This window comes from Barbus barbus (genome assembly GCF_936440315.1).
Source record: "Barbus barbus genome assembly, chromosome: 50".
Classification (NCBI taxonomy): domain Eukaryota; kingdom Metazoa; phylum Chordata; class Actinopteri; order Cypriniformes; family Cyprinidae; genus Barbus; species Barbus barbus.
The window spans coordinates 3,575,971-3,597,676 of NC_136728.1; the positions used below are offsets into that span (position 1 = coordinate 3,575,971).

The following is a 21,706-nucleotide window of genomic DNA, read 5'->3' on the forward strand; positions in this document are numbered from 1 at the left end:
CTTTGTCCATCACATGACTGTAACTGGCACCATATATGATGAGATTCAGAGAAATATGTAATGAGTTGTCAGTCATAAGGGTCTGCAGCCATGAGGCATCTGCAAGACTTCTGACTTCAGTTATAAGACAAAGGCCAGTGGAATAGACAAAGATAAATGGGCCAAAATAACATCAAAACTCAAAAAACTCAACCAAACATAACACAGCAATTCAGTCTATCTAAAATATTTACATAAAACATAAACCCAAATCACACAACCAACCAGAACCCATCAAAACAAAACAACACAACAAACAAAACAAAAAAAAAACACAAAACACAAAACAAAAACTGAAGTCTATACACAGTACTCTTTGTTTGATAACGTTCTCAAAACCTAAACCTCCAGGGAATCCAGTTTTTAAACTCTTCTACCTGCGTAAAAGCAACAGCACAGAGAGGAAACAATGTTTCAAAGCAAGAGAAATGTGTTTTAATCCTGCGCTTTCATCGTTTCATTAATGCATCGGGCAATTGAAAAATTACACACTTGACTATGGTTTATTTCAGCAGCTGGAGGAGGAAAAATGAATGAAGACGACAAAGAAGATTATAAACGAATAACAATGCCTCCTTTGGCGCGCTGCTGGAGACGGGGAAAAAAAGTAATATTTTGTTAGCATTTTATACGGAAACGAAAAAATTGAATTTTCCTTTTTTATACTAGGATTATACAAACATGGAAGAAAGCTTAAATAAATATTCTAAATGGAAATGGATTTTTGCATTCGACATACAGTATATATTATCTCTCTATTTTATTTAGTAATACAAAAAGAGGTTCCAGTCACAAAATGTCTTTTTACAATAAAGGAATAAATGCAGTGATTTACATTACATTAACATGCCTATCTAAACCAAAACAACATGGTCCAAATCACGTTTCCTCATTTCGTTGAGGTGAAGGCATCTAGCATCAAACTAAATATTTATAAACACACATTCCATGTTTGTCATTTTAGTAAAACCAAACAATAACAAAGCAATAAATATACCTTTGTGGAAATAAATAAATGTATTTACATAACAATTGTAAACTAACAATATACTGTTAATTGAAAAAATAAATAAATAAAATGAAATCTGTACATTTTTCTGCGAGTACTACTAATGCTTTCGGTTAAACTTCTAAAATGAGTAACTAAATTTCACCCACATTACAAATGATGGTTATTGTAATATCATATCACACCAGAGGTTTATTGTCAGTTACGACAATCTCTGGAGATTTATATCCGAGAGAAAATCCCTGCATCAAAGAACCATTTACTTTTCTTGAAAACACTTGGTTTCCTGCAGCAGGTATCACAACAAAAGGCAGAGAGAAGGAAAAACAGACAGGAGGAGATCATGGAGTCGTTTATTTCTGATGTTCTACGCTTAACGGCACCTTATACACAGATATATTAATAAGGTATTATGCACAATAACAGTTTTATGGATTTTAAATGGTTATCATTTACAAACATAGTGCGCAACTATCACATGGAAGGGGAATTTTATAACCCTTTAATGTAAGTCTCTTTTAGCTCGTTCATCTGAGCAGAGCTGAAACGCACTGGAGATGTTTTATTGATGGAGATGCAGGATAGATTAAAATGGACATTGCCCAAACCAGCAAGAAACGTATTTAATGATCAATCAAACGTAGCAGAAGAAAAGTCATTTCTGCATTCTTCAAGAGTGTGGCCATTCAAGAGACGATCCAAATGAAAGTTTGCTCTGAGCTTCTTTTATTGAAGTAAGCAAGTATTGTCGTACATGACAAATAAAGTGCATCAACAACACACTTTCATTTGGAAATGTCACTTTAGTCAGGTTTATCTGGCACCTCAAAACATCTAGTGTTGTATTGAACTTGTTTCAGAGGATTATAATTTAACTATTTATTATTTTTCATTATTTCTATTAATTTACCCAAGGCTAAACTTTTATTTATTTCTTTACTTACTCACATTGGGCTTCATTTACGAAACAAACGTACAACAGAAAATTGGGCATAAGGTCATTTCTACACAAAACGTGACTATGATCAGATCTCACGTCAGGTCTCAGATTAAGTTTCTGAGTTAGCCTGAACTTGCGTGCAGCATAGTAAATCTGGCGAAAAATTGTATAATGACATTTTGTTCATTTAGATTATTTCCCTGACAGACAACCGAAGCTCATTAGTCAATCGTTAATCAGTTCGATTAGAATATCTTTTTTGCAGGGCTTTTCAGGGCAAATAGCAGCATAAACAACAGACCACAATGATTCACACATCGTCACATCGCAGTGATTCTGTGAATGGAGAAAAAAAAAAACAACAATAATAATAAAATAAATAATTACATAAAATTAATAAAATAAATGGGACAAAAAACATGTCTCTTAAATAATTAACTAATTAAATATATATACTAAATTAACTGATCACACAGTTCTAGCGTTGCTAACTTGACATTTCAGCCATTCATCATCAAACTAAAATGCAGTCAAACAAATATAGAAGTTACACTGATTGATAATTTAAAAAGATCCACTGTATAATCAGCATGCAGCCCCCAAACAAACATTTTTGCACATGTGAAGGATTAATTTTTTTATTTATTTTTACATGGACACTGGACTATGAGTGAAGTACAAAGCCTTGTCTACATGATGAATAATAGTTTAGCAACCAAATTTTACATGGCAAAAATGGAAACATTTGGATTCTTGTGGATTGAAAGTGGCTTGTGAGCCCAGTGCCGTTTCATTTCCGCTTTAAATCAATTAATTTTAGCTTGACATTTGTATGCTGCTTACAATAAATACAGCCTAATTTGTATTTTATTTTATAGTTCAATATAGAGTTTTATAGCTACTTATTTTTCATTCTTGTTCTGTAATACCATTAAATTCAAAGAATTTGTTGTGGAGTGATGGGCTATTAATAGGCTAAACACTAAATAGCCTATATAGTGTTTATAATGACTGTAAACGTTTTGTTATATTTACCGGTACAATGTACGATCATTTGTACGATGGGCTTGGCGGCATACGAATGTTTCATGAATCACACGTGAACCCTGTCGTGAGTTGATTTGTGCACTCGAATATGCGCTCATTTCTACGCTAAACTGATAAAAGAGGCCCATTGTCTTATCTGCTTTTTTCATTTAAAAAAAGAAACAGCAAAAGTAACTAGTGGTCGACCAAGGCCGATATATCGGCCGATATTTGTTATTTATCAAATATCAGCATCGGCTGATAAGTTTTTCTGTTTGGGTGATTTTTATTTTGACGGCGCGCCAGACTTTTATTTTGACGGTGCTGAGAACTGCAGCACCTGAGCACACAGCGCTCTCATTCTCTCTCTTGTTCCTCTTGTTCACTGTCATCGTTCTGTCTAAAGCCCAAAGTATACTTCACTTTTTACGCATACGCGGGGGACAGCGTACAGTGCTCGTGACGTGAATTGTGTCATCAGAACAGTACGTGCGTACTGTACGCTCACCACCCGATTTTTGTAACCGCGTGTACTTTGTACGCTCAGGTCGCACTTCCGCACTGAAGTTATTTTGCAGTAATCAGTTTTTCCACAAGGTGGCAACACTGTTCCGTTGATTCACAGTAGAAAACGAAACTAAAGAGACGGACAACGACAACAAAATAGCACAGACTGCAACAACAGTTGCTCACAAAAAATAGAGCAGACACTGAACATGGATGAAGCTTTCGAGACCGCATGTGTCGACCACCTTTGAAAGGCTACACGGTCGACTGGATGCATACACTAGCGTACACGTAAAAAAACGAAGTATCCTTAGGCGTGACGGTCGGTCTGTTTGAAATGAATGCGGACAGGAGGAGAGTTTAGCTTTTCACTGGAGATGCGCGATCGACAAACTCGTGATTTAAAATTATGCTGCGCTTTATGCATTTGCCCACTGACGGTCATATTCATGTTATTTTCACTGTGTGCTATATATAAAATGAGTGTTACCTTGGCTTTATTCGAAAAAAAATATGATTCCCAATGCACACAAACTTCCCAGAATACTGAGTGCCCTGTTGGTTACAGTTTTTACTTCCTTTTTAATTATATTTTTATTAAATATTTATTTATTTGTGAAAAATACTTTGTCATCTGAAGTATAATATTTATTTTACACATTTATTTTTAATCCATTTTTAAATGATTTCAAATTTCTTAAATATTAATTAAAATAAAATTATATTGGCTTTATATCGGCCACCCTGCTTTCCAAGATATCGGCAGTCAAAAAAACAATATCGGTCGACCACTAAAAGTAACTTATGAAAAGTAACTCATGCTGTACCTCTCAGATCTCAATTGCATATCTCAGTTACTGAAACATAAAAAATATATCTATAGAATACTTCTACTGTAATATCCAGTAGTATTTATTGATGTTTCTGTTCAGTAAAACATAACAAATAACACACATACAACATTTATAACATTATAAGTTAAATGAAAACCTCACAATAAACATAACTAATAAAACTGATTTTCCAAGTCTTCTAAAGTCACACGATAACTTGTGTGAAGAACAGACTGAAATAAAAATAATTCTACTATAATACTTAGAAGCATTTATTGATATTTATGTATTTTTATATAACAGACACATCAATAATTACATGAACAAATAACCATATTTTACATTAAAAAGCTATTATTACCTATAACATCATAAGTGCAAATAAGGGGAAAATAAATAAATAACAAAAAAGGGTTTTTATTTATTTAGTTATAGCTAGTTTTTGTTATTTTTTTCACAGGCACAGTGCTGGGCTCACAGAGACAGCACTTTCAGGACTGTAACAGGTGCAGTAAAAACAACAAACATGAACTTCTGAGAAATGACTATTATAATGAAACTTAATTATTTTATTATAATTATACATATATTTAATTAAACATTCAGTATTGAATGATGTGGTTTAAAAGAGTTCAGTCAAATCAAATCTACACTATAGCGTTGAGTGACAGTCCGGATGCTGTCAATGTAAGCAGTGGCTCCACAGTGTGTGGGACAGCAATGTTGTTTTACTACACAAACATACATCAAACATACTGGACAGGTTTCCTATTTGTTTAGTTTAAATCAAACAAACAATATTGCGTCTGCACGTTTAGTGTACTCCATTTCATCTGTGACAAATAACTGAATCGTTTCTCAGGAGCTTTAATACGTCTGAAGGTAAAACAAGCCAGACTGTTGTCAGACTGGAGAAATATCCATTTTCCTAAAACAATAGCACTCTATTGGCATTCGTCCCACAGTAATTACTTCATTAGCTAATTTCTCTCAGCTGAGACGACACGTTTGATGGAGTATAGAGCAGAGGAAAGCAAACGGAGGAGGAAGGCAAAGGAATCAACAGATAAACGGATGCTATCTCCACTAGTGTTGGATCAATTAGCACAATGAAAACAGCATGGATTTTGCATTACTACTCCAGCACTCTTTCTTGGTTTACTTAATGTTTGGCGGCCTGATATTCTCAGCACTGCCTGATGGGATAGTGGAGGATCGATGGGAAAGGAAGAGGCCTCGCCCAGATCTCAGAGAAGACTCAATCAACTCATGCCAATAAATGCACATTACACTCTCACAACACACACACACACACACACACACAGAATGCTCTTCAAACAACAGCCACTTCAAGACTGAAAAGGACGTCCGACTAAGATCTTTTAACATTATTTATATGGCGTTTCTCTGTCTGTCATTTTAAGTCACTTGGAGAGTTTAAACAATTAATAATGGTCTAGTCTCCAAATTAAGAGAAGATTTCTTCATCAGGTTGGAGATGTGACAAAGTGGAAGGAAACAATGTGAGAGAAGCATATTGATTAGCATAGCATTATATGTGAATAAATTATTTGGATACATTGATTTCAGTTCAAACGAAACTAGATGAAGCAAAACAAAACAAAAAATAAAAATAAAAGTAAATTAATTTCTAGATTAAATAACCAGGACAAAAACAAAACTAATTACAACAAAAACGCACAAAAAAATTAAAGAAATACAACACAAAATTAATTCCCAGATAAGGTAAACAAACAAAAGTCAGTTCCAAATTAAACAAGACAAAAGGCTAAACAAAACAAAAAAAGTAACAAAATTTCCATACAAAACACACACACACAAAAAAAAAAAACACAAAATCAAAGCAATACAAAGTAAAATTAATTCCCCCAAAAATACAATAATAATAATAATAATAATAATTTTGAGATGAAACGAGACAAAAACCTAAATAAATACCCAACCAAAAACAAGCCAATATGAAACAAAATACATTCCCGGACAATCAATCAATCAAATAAACAAATAAAACAAAACAAAATAAGACAAAAATAAAACACTCTCTCACCCAAATAAATAACAAAAAATAAAAAGCAAATAAATAAATAAAATAATAATAAAAAGCAAATCAAATTAAAATGAATGTTCATTTATTTGGTAAGCAACTGTTCAGCAAGCTTTGCTGAATATAGACGGGCTGACTACATTTTTCCTTACAAAATAAAAAAAAAGTATATCTTTGTATATATCATACAGTATATTTAAGAAAATAGTAATAAAAAAATGTTCACACAAGGGCCAAATAAATAAAGCAGATATACTTAATTTCATAGGCAGATTTGTAGCATTTTACATATTACATTTACAAGTACAGAAAACCTCACAGACCAACCATAAACAAAACATAAAAATGAATAGAACAACCATGTGAAGTGTATGGAACCATATCCTCCTCTGAGCCAGTGCTTTTAAAGTCATGTTACATTTCAAAAGAGTGCAGGTCATCACTGGCATGGCCTCCTCCCCCTCAGCAAATGTGTGTAAGAGAATGCTTTTACATTACAATGAGGTTGACATGTTATAGAGAGCGGATCCATTATCGTGTGTACCTGTGCGGGGAGTGTATGTCAATGGCGGTCTCCCCCTGGCTCACGGATCAGGATGATAATGCATGTTTATGATGGTCTCTTGTCTCGTACCCACACACTGCTATAGTGCTTTATGGAATAAAAGCAGCTATGAAAGCGCTACTTGTATTAGCGGGACACTTTTACTGTAAATAAAGAGATATTATGTGTGCATGTATATCTTATAGGCACTCTCCCTCTCTACGCTCAACCCATGCCAGCATGTAAACTTTTTCAAGCACTCCTTGCAAATGCACAAGGAGTCTTGCTTACTCACAAAACAATCTATCATGGCTGTAATTAGCACAATGGAGAGCCGTTGATTCACTGCTAACAACATTTATTACATAATTAAATTTATTTACTTGGCAGACGGCACTTTACAAAGAAACAATTACTTCAGCATGTAACTAACTAAGAATACAAATTGAGTGCTAAGACTAAACCACAAAGTGCTAATAAGAAAGTAGGCTAGCATTGTAATGGTAGTTCTGTCAATAGAATTAAGGATACGTTTGGTTAGATGAAGCATTTAGTCTCAGCGATGCTAGATATATTGAGAAGAGGAGGGGGCCCAGTACCAAGCCCTGAGGTACCCCTTTGGTTAGCTGATGGGATTTAGACACTCCTCTCTAAGATTCCAAGAGGGAAGTTCCCATAAGGTACATTAAGACTTAAATCAGGAAAGTGCAGTTCCTGTGCTAGCCAATGAAGTTAAAGAACCCAAGAAAAGCAAAATTTTGTGTTTTGTGGATTTTGTGTCTTTCAGCTTTTTAGTTTGATCTGAGGTCATTGATATGCTATTATACTCCTAAAAGGTGTCAAAATAAACTATTACCCAACAAACACATTTAAAATTTGCAGTCTCTTTCTAGCAAACAAATAAAAATAAAAAATTATTGATGACTCATTTTGTTCATGGGCATATATAGGTTTTGTCCAATTAAATGCTTTCTAGATCACTAATACCACCTGCCAATGACTAACAATAGCAAGTACCAAATCATGGTTTTGCTAGTGTCACAAATTTAAATGCAAATGGCTATTAAAAACAAGGATATACTGTATTATGCCCCACCCCACCTTCCTTGTTTCAATTACATCAACACATTAAAGAAAAAAATATTTGGCAAACCATTCCATAGGGTTAAATAAGCTCATGCTCCTTCCTACTCCTTTTCGGACATGTATAAGATACAATTATTTAGTATTGTGTTGTTTTTGTTTTGTTTATTATTTTTATTGTATTTATTTTACAAGTCTAAAAAGTCTTTAAGAAAATTGTAAGAAAATGTTTAAATATATCAAATATCAAAGTGGGGGAAAAAGACATGAAAATTAATTTCGATGAAAAATTTAATTAATGCCCCAGTTTCATAGGATTGTCCTTCCTTACGCTTGGTTCTGTGCTCAGGGATCTTGACCTGAGGTAATTGCCTTTTAGCTTTGAGAAAGGCAGTCAAGCTACACTGGGCTACAGGCCCCATCTGGGAAAACTTCTTTCCTAAACAACATCTACACAAATACCCTCAACCACAGAGTCACATAAAGAGATGGTAAAAGACAGAGTTAATTGTTTAAGGTTTACACGTTATATGGTCCAGCTGGCAGGCATCAAATGAAGTCTGTTTGAGCATATGTGTGTGTGTGTGTGTGCATAATCTCAACCAAACATGCAGTGTGATACTGTTCAGCGACTGGCATTAGACAGCCTAATTGCCCCTCCTGTGTCTCTGGGAGGCTGGGAGACCCTCATAGTCAGTGTTGGGTCTTGCAAGGCCTAATTGACCCTCTTGGTACCATGAAGGAGCGTTAAATGAACAGAGGGGGTGAATAAGAGAGAAATGATTAATAGAGTGGGGTTAGGAGACAACCGCAGCCTGGAGGAGATGTGATCCAACAGCAATAGCGGCTAACAGAAACCCTTTTCACCCATCTCGGCAGAAAATGACCAACCTCCAGGCCAGCTGAAAGGCTGAACGGGTCAAGTTGGGTTAAAGGTGACGAGTAAAATGTGGGAGTTTAAGGGTCTGGGTCTCCGTGGTGTCTTGAGGAGCAAGCACAGGTGGCGGGCCACTGGAGATGAAGCACTATGATTTTAAAGTGACGCAATCAATCACTATGAAGAAGGTTTCACCTCATGGAAAATGAAAGCAACATGTTAATTAATGCATGGTAAGAATCAAGTGTGAATAAGGAAATACAAACCAAAACAAAGCAATAAAACTCCAACTTTAGTGGTAATTTTACAAGATCTAATTAATGTTTTACTTTGCTTTGTTTTTTCTTTTGCTTTGCTCTGTTTTTGTTTTGTTTTAATCTGCTTTGCTCTGTTTTGTTTCGTTTTCTGCTGTTTTGCTTTGCTCTTTTTGTTTTATTTTGTTTAGCTTTGCTTGGTTTTGTTTGGTTTTGCTCTTTTTTAATTTGTTTTGTTTAACCTTAAAATCTATGTCAAAATATAGAAAAAAAAAATAGTATAAAATGGATATTATTTTGATATTTACTCAAAATCCACAACAATATTTAGTACAATTTCAAAATGTTCAAATTTCATGCAATTTAACAGCCTAGTTGATATGTCAGTTTATCATTAGAGCACACACAAACACACACACTAAGCAGTGAATTTATCACACCGCTCTTAAAAGTTCTGGAAATGTGGATTTCATCTGTCTGCACCAGAGGTGAGGAGTGTTGATGAAACACTTCCTGGGCACATCTCCCGAGTCTCCGGCCCCTTCAAAGGGGGAGGGCCTCATTTTTCATGCAAACTGTAATTTAGTAAGACTGAATATTGATTGAGCGCTCCATGTCTCCCAAACAATGCCGCTTCAATCAGGGCTCTTGGAGGCTGCCCAGCCTGCTGCCAATAGCCGCACAGACTGATTTAAGAGATGGATAAAAAGCGGATACGTCGAAGGGCCGCACCATGACTAATGGGGCCCCTCTGTACAGCCCCAGACTATGCATCATGATTTAACCAAAAGCTCTGATGAACAGATTAGGAAGGGGAGAAAACGGGCGGCCACCAGGAATTTCAATACCACCGAGGGGACATGGGTAAAACATAAGCCATACGTGGGATTTTAAAGGAGAGATGCATTTTAACAGGAAAGTTTAACAAGCATACGAGATCATTTATTTTGCGTGTAAGAGATTTAGAAAGCCTGCCCGCCAATGGAGCCAAAAATGGCTGTTAATTTTGGCCAGGTTTTAATGTGTTTTTTTTTTGCATGCAATTTTGTAAAGTGCTGAAAATCTCCATAATTTCGAGTTTTCAATTTCTTTCAGTCGATGCAGGAAAAAAAACATCTGTTAATTGGTTTTATTTTTTATTTTACGATTTATTTTATTACATTATTTGATATCCCATTTCATGATTATGTTTTAAGAACTAGAATTCTACATTCAAAAGAAACATCTTACATCTGTGACGGCACTCTTGATTGGCGGCAAGTGTCTGTCAGGAAACACTGGCATTTAATGAATTAAAACGTTTCCTCATTAGCTTTCACTCACATCACAGGGAGAGCGAGATTTGCCGCGCCCCAAGGACACAAACGTGCATTTGAATTCCACTGCATTCTCGCGGCAGTCTCCAAACCAGACATGTCCAATAACAATGCTTAAACAATGACGTTTAGATTGAGGCTTAATCTGTATAAAACTACACGTCATAAACACAGCTGAGATTTATGCATGTCCCCAGTATAATCATATCATAATCACAAACCGACCCTTGACTGATCTCACCGTGATTGCATAGTCATTTATTCTGATGTAATTTCCCCTCCGTCTCTGTCTTTAGTGCTGTAAACAAAGCAGGGTCCAGGGATTCGCTCAAGGTTAGGATGGAGACTACAGAGACAACTGTCAGGGAAAAACCACAACCTGTGGTCATGTTCAGGCCCTCCAAAGATGGACAGATCTTAGCTTTGCAGATGTTAGAAGAATTTTCAAGCTCATCATTCATAGAACTGTCCTGTATTTGGTGCTCTGATCATTTCATTTGTTTTGTTGACATAAATAGTGTTATATTTGACTTATTTAATGTTCTATCATCTTTAGTTTTGTTCTTTATTTTCGTACATTTTATTTCCATCGCTCTTTTTTCATCCTTTTTTGTCTGTTTTAATTCTGTTTTGTTTGTTTGTTATTGTTTTATTTGTTTTGTAATTAGTTTTCACTTTCATCTCTTTGTCCTGCCCTGTTTTTGTTCGTTTATTCTTTGGCGACTTTCTTCAAACGTTTTTATTCTTTTGATTAATTGTTTTTGTTCTTTCACTCTTTTGGTTTTGTTCTCTTTGTTCAGTTTGATTTTTTGCTTGTTTGTTTTTTCATTCAGTCACTCATTTTTGTTTGCACTTTAGTTTTGTTCTTTATTTTGTTTTCCATTATTTGTGTTTCTTATTTGCTTTTCGCAATCTCTTGTTCATTTTTGTCTGTTTTTAATCTTTTTCTCAAAATAAAAAAAATCAGTTTTATTCTTGTTTTGTTTACTTGCATGCCTATTTTTTTTTTTAAATTGGCTAATCCGATCATTCTTTCAGTTTCCAAAACATGTCTAGTACTCTCGGTTTCACTGAAAGTTAAATATATACATTATACAGAAAAAAAAAAAAAAGAGGGGGAAGACGACCAGAACATGTGAAACGTCCATCTGGACGAAATTTCCCACTAGCGTTCTCACTGCATTTTTCACTTTTTGAAACTTGCTCTGGTTGTGTCGGCGAGCTAAAAGCCCAGCGCAGAGCGTTTTAGGGAACGGGTGCTTGTATAACCATTAAAATGAAAAAGTAGCTCTTAAGACGAGGCTGTTGAAACACCATTAGGAAATCGAGACAAATGCAGCGAGGGGCTCCAAAGACCCTAACGCGAGACCAGCAGTAAATCAGATACACTAATCTGCAGTCTGTGACGGCGTTCGCATTTACACACAGACGACATGTGACAATATGCAACTTTGCACCCTATCGGAATTAACTTTTGGTTGTCTTTTATAAATTCAAGCTTGTAAAATAAAATGATTTGAAACACAATCAGATAAAAAAGGGAAAGGAATTACTTTATCACAGACTGGGGGGAGAATTCCCTCTAGCCAACCCAGTTTCTCCTCGTTTTGGGCTTAATGTTAAGCAACAGACCTGGGTAACCTTGCGAACATGGTCGATGCTTATTTAAAATCACATTGATTAACAGTTGTAATTATTGATTATGTCATGCAGCTAAGACAAAGCTGATGTGTCTAATGGTGTGGGATAGGAGCTGGACACTCGCTAACATACACACATCAAGGGTGCACTAATCAATCATAGGATATTTTCATGGGCACACAGGTCGCCCGCTGACCACTCCTCGCCCGGATGCGCTCTTCCTCTCCGACCTCGCCTAATATTCAATTATTGTATGCACGGCGGCTCCGACCTGTTTCGCGATTGATTTCTTTTCAAACGCCGGGCATCCTTCACTCCTGACGTGCGGAGTTGTTCCCATGTTCGGAAACATCCCCGTTAAATTACAATGCCATCTGCTTTCCGCCCGCCGAGCCCGTTCTCCTCCTCCTCCTCCTAGTCGTCCTCCCGATGCTGTCATAATGAATATGCACTATCTCGGCCTGCCATCAAGCGCCTCTCCCTCCGATTTAATCTCCCCTTAATCTCTCCCATTGTAATTTCAAATTGTTTTGTGTTTTACGTTAAATTGAGGCGCGCCAACCATCCGCGCCAAGGCCGCATGGCTGCTAGAGCGGGAAGGATGTTTTCATTTCCATTCATTGCTCCCTAAAAAAAGCGCTTTTATTAACAAGTTTACATAAATAAGAGCAACAGAAGGAGAATATTGCTCTAGAGGAGAGGGGAGGGAAACGAGAGAGAAAGAGGCAGAGGGAGATACAGTATGTGTGGGCTTCTAGAAACGTAACGGTGTAATACAGTCGTGTCGTTTGCGTAATGAGTTTAATAGATTAAATTAATGAGGTGTGACATTCTGTCTGAGGTCACAGCACTGTACTGTATTTCCTGCTTTGATATTTTTATTCGTTCGCCTTTCTTTCGGCCGATCTACTTATCTTTCATTGCGTCTAACATTTGTTTGTCTTTTCTATTGTGTCTGTCCTTGTTTCTGTCGTTGATTCATTGTCCTTCTTTTTGCCTTTTGCTTGTTATTTCATGTTCTTTCACTCTTTCAATAGTTAGCTCATTCTTTCATTAAGTTGTTTTTTTAACACTATTCTTTCATTCGTTGAACTTTTGATTTTGTTTCATTGTCAATTTTCTTTGTCCTTGTTCACTTTCATTTGTTTGCTTTTTTCAGTTTTTCATTACTTCTCAGTCATTAGTTTATTTCGTCTACTTGTTTTTGTTTGTTTGTTACATTGCTCTTTTTTCTTTTTGTTCACTTTCTGTTTGTTTTATTTTCCAGTCTTGTGCGTGCAATTTAACTCATGTTTGTTTTTTATTTTGCTTTGCTTGTTTGTTGGACTCTAATGTTTTTGTTTGTTTTTCAATTTCTTTAAATTTCACTCGTTTGTTCTTTTTCTTGCCGTTTCATTTGTTTTTGTTGTTTCACTTTTGTTTTATTTCTCTTTGTTCACTTTCATTTTTGTTTTTAAGTCTTCATTCAATTATGATCATTTGCTTGTTCTTTCACCTGCTTTTTGTTTGTTTGATCTTTCACTCCTTTGTTTTTCTCTTTGTTCACTATCATTTTTTGTTTGTTTCGTGTTCTTACACTCTTCCAAAAGATTGTTCATTCTTTCATTTAATTGCTTTGCTTTCATTCGCTTGTTTTTCTAACACATTATACTTACATTCATTTCAACTTTTGAAATGAATGTTTTGTTTTGTTTCATTGTCAATTTCTATATTTCCTTGTTCACCTTGTTTTTACATTCCAATCATTTGTTTGTTCTTTCGCCCGCTTTGTTTTGTTTGTTTGATCTTTCACTGTTTTGGTTTGTTTGTTTTGTCTTTTTTGTTGAGTTTAATTTGTTTGTTCTTTTTGCTTTGTTTTGTTTGTTTATCACTCTTTTGTTTTGTTTACTTTCTCCAATATCCATTACATCATCCTCTGTCTTTTTCTTGTAATTTCCTGCTCTTTTGGCAGTAAAAGGTCTCATCAGTCTTTATGAAAGGCAGCAGGAGTCAATCTAAACTATCAATACCTGAGTAGAGGATTACGCTTTCTGCTTAGCTGCCATACTGCACACAGCGGTGTGCTACTAAAGTAGGATTATCTGTGAAAGTAAAAAGAAAACAAAGACATTAAAAGAGACATCTGGGGAAAATGAGACTATATGCAACTGACCAAACATCACAGACACACAAAGAAGCACACACATTTTGTGTAATTGAACATCGCATAAAGCACACTACCTAGCTTGCAAATTACTTCAGTGTTAAATTAACACTTTCTCAAGCAAAAATATCCACGCTGGCTGGGATGTGGCCCAGTTCCTCCTCCTTGTTCCTCCATCACTTACAGTTCCTTACAGACAAATGACCACTTTAACATGAAACCAAAATAAAGTTCTCAAACATTAAACGCAATGCAATCAAATATGGATATTCTATCTGCTGCCAGTTCTTACTTTTCTATCGTTCAGTCATCAGTACCTGTCTCAGCTGACAAAAAGCCGTCTTTAGTATCGGTTTCAGGACAAATTTCAAGACGAACTTGAAATCAATTTGCCATCAAATTTTCATGCGTGCCCCGCTCCTTCTGTGGCATTTTAATTACCACCACCCTGGACCATGGGTGCAGAGGATATTGACACTTAGGACCGTACAATAAACTTTATTGGCAAAGCCTGCCTGATAGCTGCACTAAACTAGAATAACAAGGAATATAGGTGAACGTCACAAGTGTGATTGCGTGAAACGTGTGCATGGTATCCAATTATTTTTTCTAAGCAAAAGAAGCACAAATCCCAGGGTGTTGCTGTTTTTCAGTTATGAGAGCAATATTATATGTTAGATAAGCTGTTTCAAACAGATATACTGAACTTCTCGGCTGTGTCCAACAGAAACAGATCATTTTTTCTCTTTTCATAGATTTTGTCTATTTAATTTAGATCATTTCTAAAAGTTTGTCCCTAGAAGGGAAAAAATATAAATAAATTAAAAATAAATAAGGAAAATATATATAGAAATCAAATCTCAAAGATTTAGTTTAGTCTAAAAAATAGACTATTTCCATGTTCTAAGGCACTTCCATTCATTTACTGTCTGTTGAAAAATTTGACTTTTTTTGTATTGTTTTTATGGAATCAGTTGTAGTCACTATCCTAAACAGAGGATGAAGTAGTGAAAACAGACATAGACAAATAAAGGTGAAAAGACAAATAGATTTCCCATCATTGCTGATCTGTGGGGCATAATGTGTCCATTTCAGCATACACTATTATGACTACTGGCTGCCATTATCAGAACAGATGTACTGGCATTACTGTATCGGCACACACTTCATCCAATATGCATTCAGTGAGTGTAAACACAGACCAGATCATTCATTTAAGGCTGAAATGTGTCAGAAGTATGACTAACTAGAATTGCAAAAATGACTGTTTTCAAACAGGTTTCCCCAAAAAGGGCTGTATATATTCTATACTAACTCAAATAAATAAAAACAAATAATGAAATTAAATCTATAAACATAAATATCTAATTGAAATTGATTATGCACCAAAGCAAATAAATAAATAAATAACAGCAAATAAGGGAAAAGGTGACAAATTCAGAGGATAAATATGATAAACAAAATCAATTCATATTTCGCAGCTGGTATGGCAGTGATGTGAGAGTTAGTATCGTAGCAGAGTAACACTGGTGTAGTTCATCCCAGTAACTATGGCCATCACTCTGAAGTGCTGCATTCACTTTAGGGTTTAAAATCCCAGGCAGAAAGAAATTACTTCTGAACCGCGAGCATGGCCCACTCAGGATCCTGTTATCATAGACGGCAAAATTACTGTCTTGAATTGACCAGCGTGCACATGTCTGCCTTAGGAAGAGCCCTTCATGAAGGCATTCAGCGGCTCGCTTCCATTCACAAGCACTAGAAAAGCGTCTCCTTCCCGCAGTGACCTTCAAGGGCACACAAACGCTGTTTGGAATTCACCCCTTGTCTCCACTTTCAACAGTAACCTATTATTTCAGCTTTTTTCTTTAGTGTCTCTCGATTTGATATTTTGATGCAGTGAGATTCAGATTTTAATTCTAATGCCTCTAATGTCTTTCTCTGTATTTCTAATGGTCTCTCAAGTCACAGGCGCAGGCGTCTCATAGCAGGGTCTTCTGCTCAGAATAAAAGTCTACAGAATGCTTCTCACTCGCTCTCTAAAGAGAGCTTCACGTCCAGTTTATCCACAGCAGAAAGAATCACAAACTATAACTGAATGGTGGATTTAATGAGAAAGCATTTTAGCTACAGTAGCCTGAACCAAAATTGTGTATGAAGGGAAAAAGAAAAATATATATAAAACTTCTGGAAATATACAAGTACAGAACATGAGATTTTAACCATTCATTACAAGAAAAGGTTAATCTTTTAATATTTATTCATTGTTATCTATTAATAGCTATAATATTTTACTTAAAAATAAGCACTAAACAATTAAGATTTTATTTTTTACATATTTTAGCTATTTTCTGGTTCATACTTCTTTCTTTTTAGGCCAGTGTTGTGTGTTGACAGGGCTTCAGTTAACCCATCATGCCCCCTACTGTTCAAAACCGGCACTAAGTTCATGCATTTATTCTTATTTGAGTGTCTTGATGCAATTATCAAACATTTTTAAATATAAATAATACTAATGCTCCAAACAATCAATAAAAAGAGAGTAAAAAACTCACAGACACCTATTGCTCTCCAAATAAAAATGCATTTTTAGATAAGAAAGAACGCCTGAAATGCAAATGAAATATATTTTGGCATCAAAAGCCTCTAGAAAATAAGAATTGTAAAAAATGAAAGCGGCTTTTATAATAAAAGGCTGAGTGTTTTTGTGTATACTCTGCTTTGATGATTTCTCTCTCTCCCTCTGGAGATGTTGGCATCCTTGTTGGCACGACTGCTCAGATGCACGCGGGTGTTTGGCACGACCCGGCCCCTGAATCACGGTCGGTCCGTGCCATCTGACACATGGGCATGGCGAGGGGGGCGGGGGTGCATCTGCTTGAACCCCAGGAGACAGAGGGGCCTGAACTCTCGCTGGAAATGACCCCTCGCGTGCCTTCACCTTGAGAAAGCACTGACCTCCCAGCAGCCCACAGCTATTACATTAGAGAGAGGGGCATCAGTCACCATCTAAACTCACACTCCGCCGCTCGCTATCCTTAAATAGCGGGAGGGAAATCGTGCAGAAAAATCACATGAAATGTGAGCGCAGCGCTGGATTCGGCATCAAAGAACATCTAGTGCTCATCTTTTCCGTTTAATTAAACAACTTTCCTAAAATCTCAAAAGTCAAACTATGATGGCTTTGATCTCCGCAGCCAGAGAGAAGATTTGCTTTTAAAAGTTCTGCTAATAGTTTAAACGCTTTATGGGGGAATTCAAAAGTCATTTCAAATTCAATTGATTCCAATCACACTACCGGTCAAAAGTTTGGAATAATTATGTTTTTGAAAGAAGTCTCTTCTGCTCATCAAGGCTGTAGTTATTAGATTCAAAATACAGTAAAAACATTAATATTGTGAAACATTATTACAATTTTAAATAATTTGCTACTTTAATATATTTAAAACTTTTGTTCCAGTGATGCAAAGCTGAATTTTCAATGGTCACATGTTCCTTCAGAAATGCTGATTTGCTGCTCACTAAAATATTTATGTTTATTAATAGTTTTGAAAGTTTTTGCAGTTTAATGTTATACAGTAGGCTACTATTTTAAAGGTTGGGGAGGGAGGGAGGGAGGTTTCCACAAAAGTATTAAGGTGTTAATAGTAAGAACCATTATTAATAATTGAGCACCAGTAACAATTAAAAACAACAACAAAAAATGAGCAGCAAAAAAAAATAAAAAATACATTCAACAAAAGAAAGCATTTTAAATAATTAAATAAGCAGCTTTTTTTATTGACTTTGCACTATAGGTAATGTTCTTCTGTATTTGGGAATAAATGATTTCTGAAAGTGCTCTCTCTCTCTCTGTGTGTGTTTCTCTGGAGAGGTCACTCACACAAATCTTCAAAAGAACATTGTTTGTTCAATACCAGAAACGTCAATGACATTCCCTGATCATTCATTTCCGATCCAATCCGAGCGTAATGTATGAACATGGAGTGGCCTGTTCATGTCCAATAAAAGCTTTTCTTTACCACTTTATCTGCTACATCCTCAAAGAGCCACAACACAAAATATTAATGACCTCTGTCCCTGAAAGAGCCATTTCTCATGGAGACGGGGAGAACTGAAGACTGGCCGCGTGCAACGAAATCTGCGCACTCAGTCAAGTTCAGTTTACAGAAAGAACTGAAGTGAAAGACTGGGAAACAGACACATGGTGGCAGAGCCATATTAACTGGCTATGGATACGAGACATTCATCTCAGAAGCCATTCAGAACAAGGAACCACTGACCGACTGATGCAAATTGTAAACAAAAATGGCAAAAGTTTTCGAAAAATTGCAGGTGCAGATGCAAAAATGCATTGATTTATTTTTGTATTTATTGCTTGATTTGATTTATTGTGTTGTTTTCTGGCATGCGTGCCCTATGTAAAGACAAGACAAGATCTTTGTTTTGTTCTTTGTTTAGCTTTCTTGTTTTCTTTTGTTTTTCTTTTCTTATTTTGTCATCTTGATTTGTTTAGTTTTCTTTTCTTCTTTTTAGTCGTTTTATTTTCTTACTGCTTTTATTTTTTTGTTTGTTTGTTTTGTGTGTGTGTTGTGCTTTATTTTGTTTTTGTTTTTTCTTCTTTGTTTTATGTTTTCTTTATTGTTTCTTTTTTCCTGATTTGTGTGTGTTGTGTTGTGTTGTGTTGCATCTTTATTTCTTTTCTTTTTTTATTGGTTCAAATCAAGCTTGGTCCAAATAATTATTTTTAATTAACCAATAAGATGGCAGTTGAAATTGATCTGTAATAATCACCATGCACCTTTGTTGCATTATTTACATGCAAATTAGACAGAAATCCAGAAACCAGTAAACACAACTCTACAATTATCTTCTCAATAAATATTTCTCATTAAATAAATCATATGCAATAAAATGTAATGCAATATTTGTGAGTAATGTGCTGTTACATTAGCTATATACAGTATACTTGTACACATATGCACTACCAAATAAATACAAACTAATGATTATGAAATAGCTGATTAGTCAGTTATTGAGCAACTAGTTGAGCATCATTACACACTCCTAGTAAGAAATCATAATTAACTATAGAAAACAACATAACATTTAGGCCTATAGAAAAACAACATAAATCTTTGGGGCGTCCCCATTCATATGTGAGTAACTGTGTGTTTGCGTATTTAACCCGTGTCTAACAGTAAGAGAACAGCACATGAATAGGTATGAATGCAGCTAATCATGTTTAAGTGTAAAGCACAATCAATGCATGAATACATTAAGCAGGTGTAGTGGAGCAGGTTGGGTGGCCGCTATAAGATGCATTGCACAGATGATTGGTCACAACGAGCCACGGAAACACGATCAATAGCAGATATAGTGTGTAAACCCAAGAGGAATGGCAAACACCAATGAGGCGCAGTGAATTTGGTCCACTTTCTCTGTATTGGTTGTGCCCTACACACAATATGCCACAACATGGAGATCTGTTTTTTTTTATTATTATTATTATTATTATTTTTCTGGAGATGACAGAAAGGTAGATGTTACGGGGTCATTTAATGAAAAAACGTTTTATGATGTGCTCATTAACATATGAGCGCCCACATTTACACATCTAAACACCTAGATGATGAATGACAGTTTAAGCTGTTTACAAAGGTCATTTGCATATAGAATTATGTTTTAATAGATTATAATTGTTTTATTTAAATTATAATAATAATCATCATAATCATAATTTAAATGTCACTGTAACAATGTGCCTTGGAAGATGATATTTTAATGGATTCATGGAGGAAGCAAAAATATGTATCAGCCAAATTTTTTATAAATTAAAAAGAAGCCAAAAAAGAGCATAGAGATGTTAGACAGTGTATATGTGTTTCAAAACGGGCAAAAAAAAGTAAAACAGACAAGAAAAAAAAATCAAATGAAAAAAAAAAAAAAAAAAAAATGTAATGTACAAATGTAAAAAATAAAAATGAAAAAACATGCAGAAGTTAGATAAGCATAGAGTAGATATGTTGCAAAGATATTAGCACATTCACGAGAAGGTAAAATGTGTATCACAAAAGCTTGGTTGATCACAGCATTCACTTTTTATGGAATAGTTAATTTCAAGTTCTCTTTTTTATGTTTGAACAATGTTTAAAGTGACTTTTTTTTTTTTTTAATAGTCCTATGTGAACCCCTAAATGAACACTTTTTTTATATATTTTCTGACTGCCACTGATAAGCATGAAAGAAGCTCTTCACATTTAACATATCAGAAGGTTTAAGCTTGATTCTGTTCAGCAAAATGCACTCGATATTTCCAGCGCTCTCTATGGTTGTTTATACAGGTCTTATTTGAGCACTCTGGAGGTCGTAGGTCAGCTCAATGATTCATGCACGAATGAGTATGTCGACCAAACAGCATTAGATCACTTACAGTGACCTTTGTCCCCTCGCCATTACAATGAGAATTATGTAAAGTGATAATGCACATTAAAAGCATTCTGCTCTACAACGTGATTTGGCTCTTTAAAGCGAGCAGCTAGCTGGAAAACAGAGCTGTTACCTCTGATGTTTGGACCCTTTAATATTTATTCAACCGAGTTTAAAGCTTTTAAAAACAGTGCCAGTAAATGCCGAGTTGATTTTTGATACCGATTGTTTGAAGAGAGTCTGTATAGTATGTTTGTGTTGTGTCTGCATTGCAACTCAGAGTGTTCTGAACTGTTTTTAACAAAAGGGGTTCAGTAGCCAAACGTGGTCTATCTACGACCGACAGACAGACAGATAGACAGATAGACAGATAGACAGATAGATAGATAGATAGACACGACAGACAGACAGACAGACACGATAGATAGACAGACAGACACGATAGATAGACAGACAGACACGACAGATAGATAGACAGACACGATAGATAGACAGACAGACACGATAGATAGACAGACAGACACGACAGATAGATAGACAGACACGATAGATAGACAGACAGACACGATAGATAGACAGACAGACACGACAGATAGACAGACAGACACGATAGACAGACAGACAGACACGATAGATAGACAGACAGACACGACAGATAGACAGACAGACACGATAGATAGACAGACAGACACGATAGATAGACAGACAGACACGACAGATAGATAGACAGACAGATACGATAGATAGAGAGACAGATACGATAGATAGAGAGACAGACAGACAGACAGACAGATAGATAGACAGACAGATACGATAGAGAGACAGATACGACAGACAGACAGACAGACAGACAGACAGACAGATACGATAGATAGAGAGACAGATACGACAGACAGACAGACAGACAGACAGACAGATACGATAGATAGAGAGACAGATACGACAGACAGACAGACAGACAGATAGACACGACAGACAGACAGACAGATACGACAGATAG

At 35.7% G+C, this 21,706-nt stretch overlaps 1 protein-coding gene across 3 annotated transcripts in view; it reads right to left on the bottom strand.

Moving 5' to 3' along the window:
* The window catches only part of wwox (WW domain containing oxidoreductase), a 217,259-nt gene that overhangs the window by 109,119 nt on the left and 86,434 nt on the right, over positions 1–21,706 (bottom strand). The window contains exon 9 of one of the 3 annotated variants that reach the window (XM_079414112.1): positions 14,001–14,215. The exons of the other annotated variants lie outside the window; for them this stretch is intronic. Coding sequence (XP_079270238.1) covers positions 14,201–14,215 — 15 coding nt within the window. The 3' untranslated portion in view covers positions 14,001–14,200. Of the gene's footprint in view, positions 1–14,000; positions 14,216–21,706 lie in introns of those variants that run through there. 3 annotated transcript variants of the gene reach the window in all.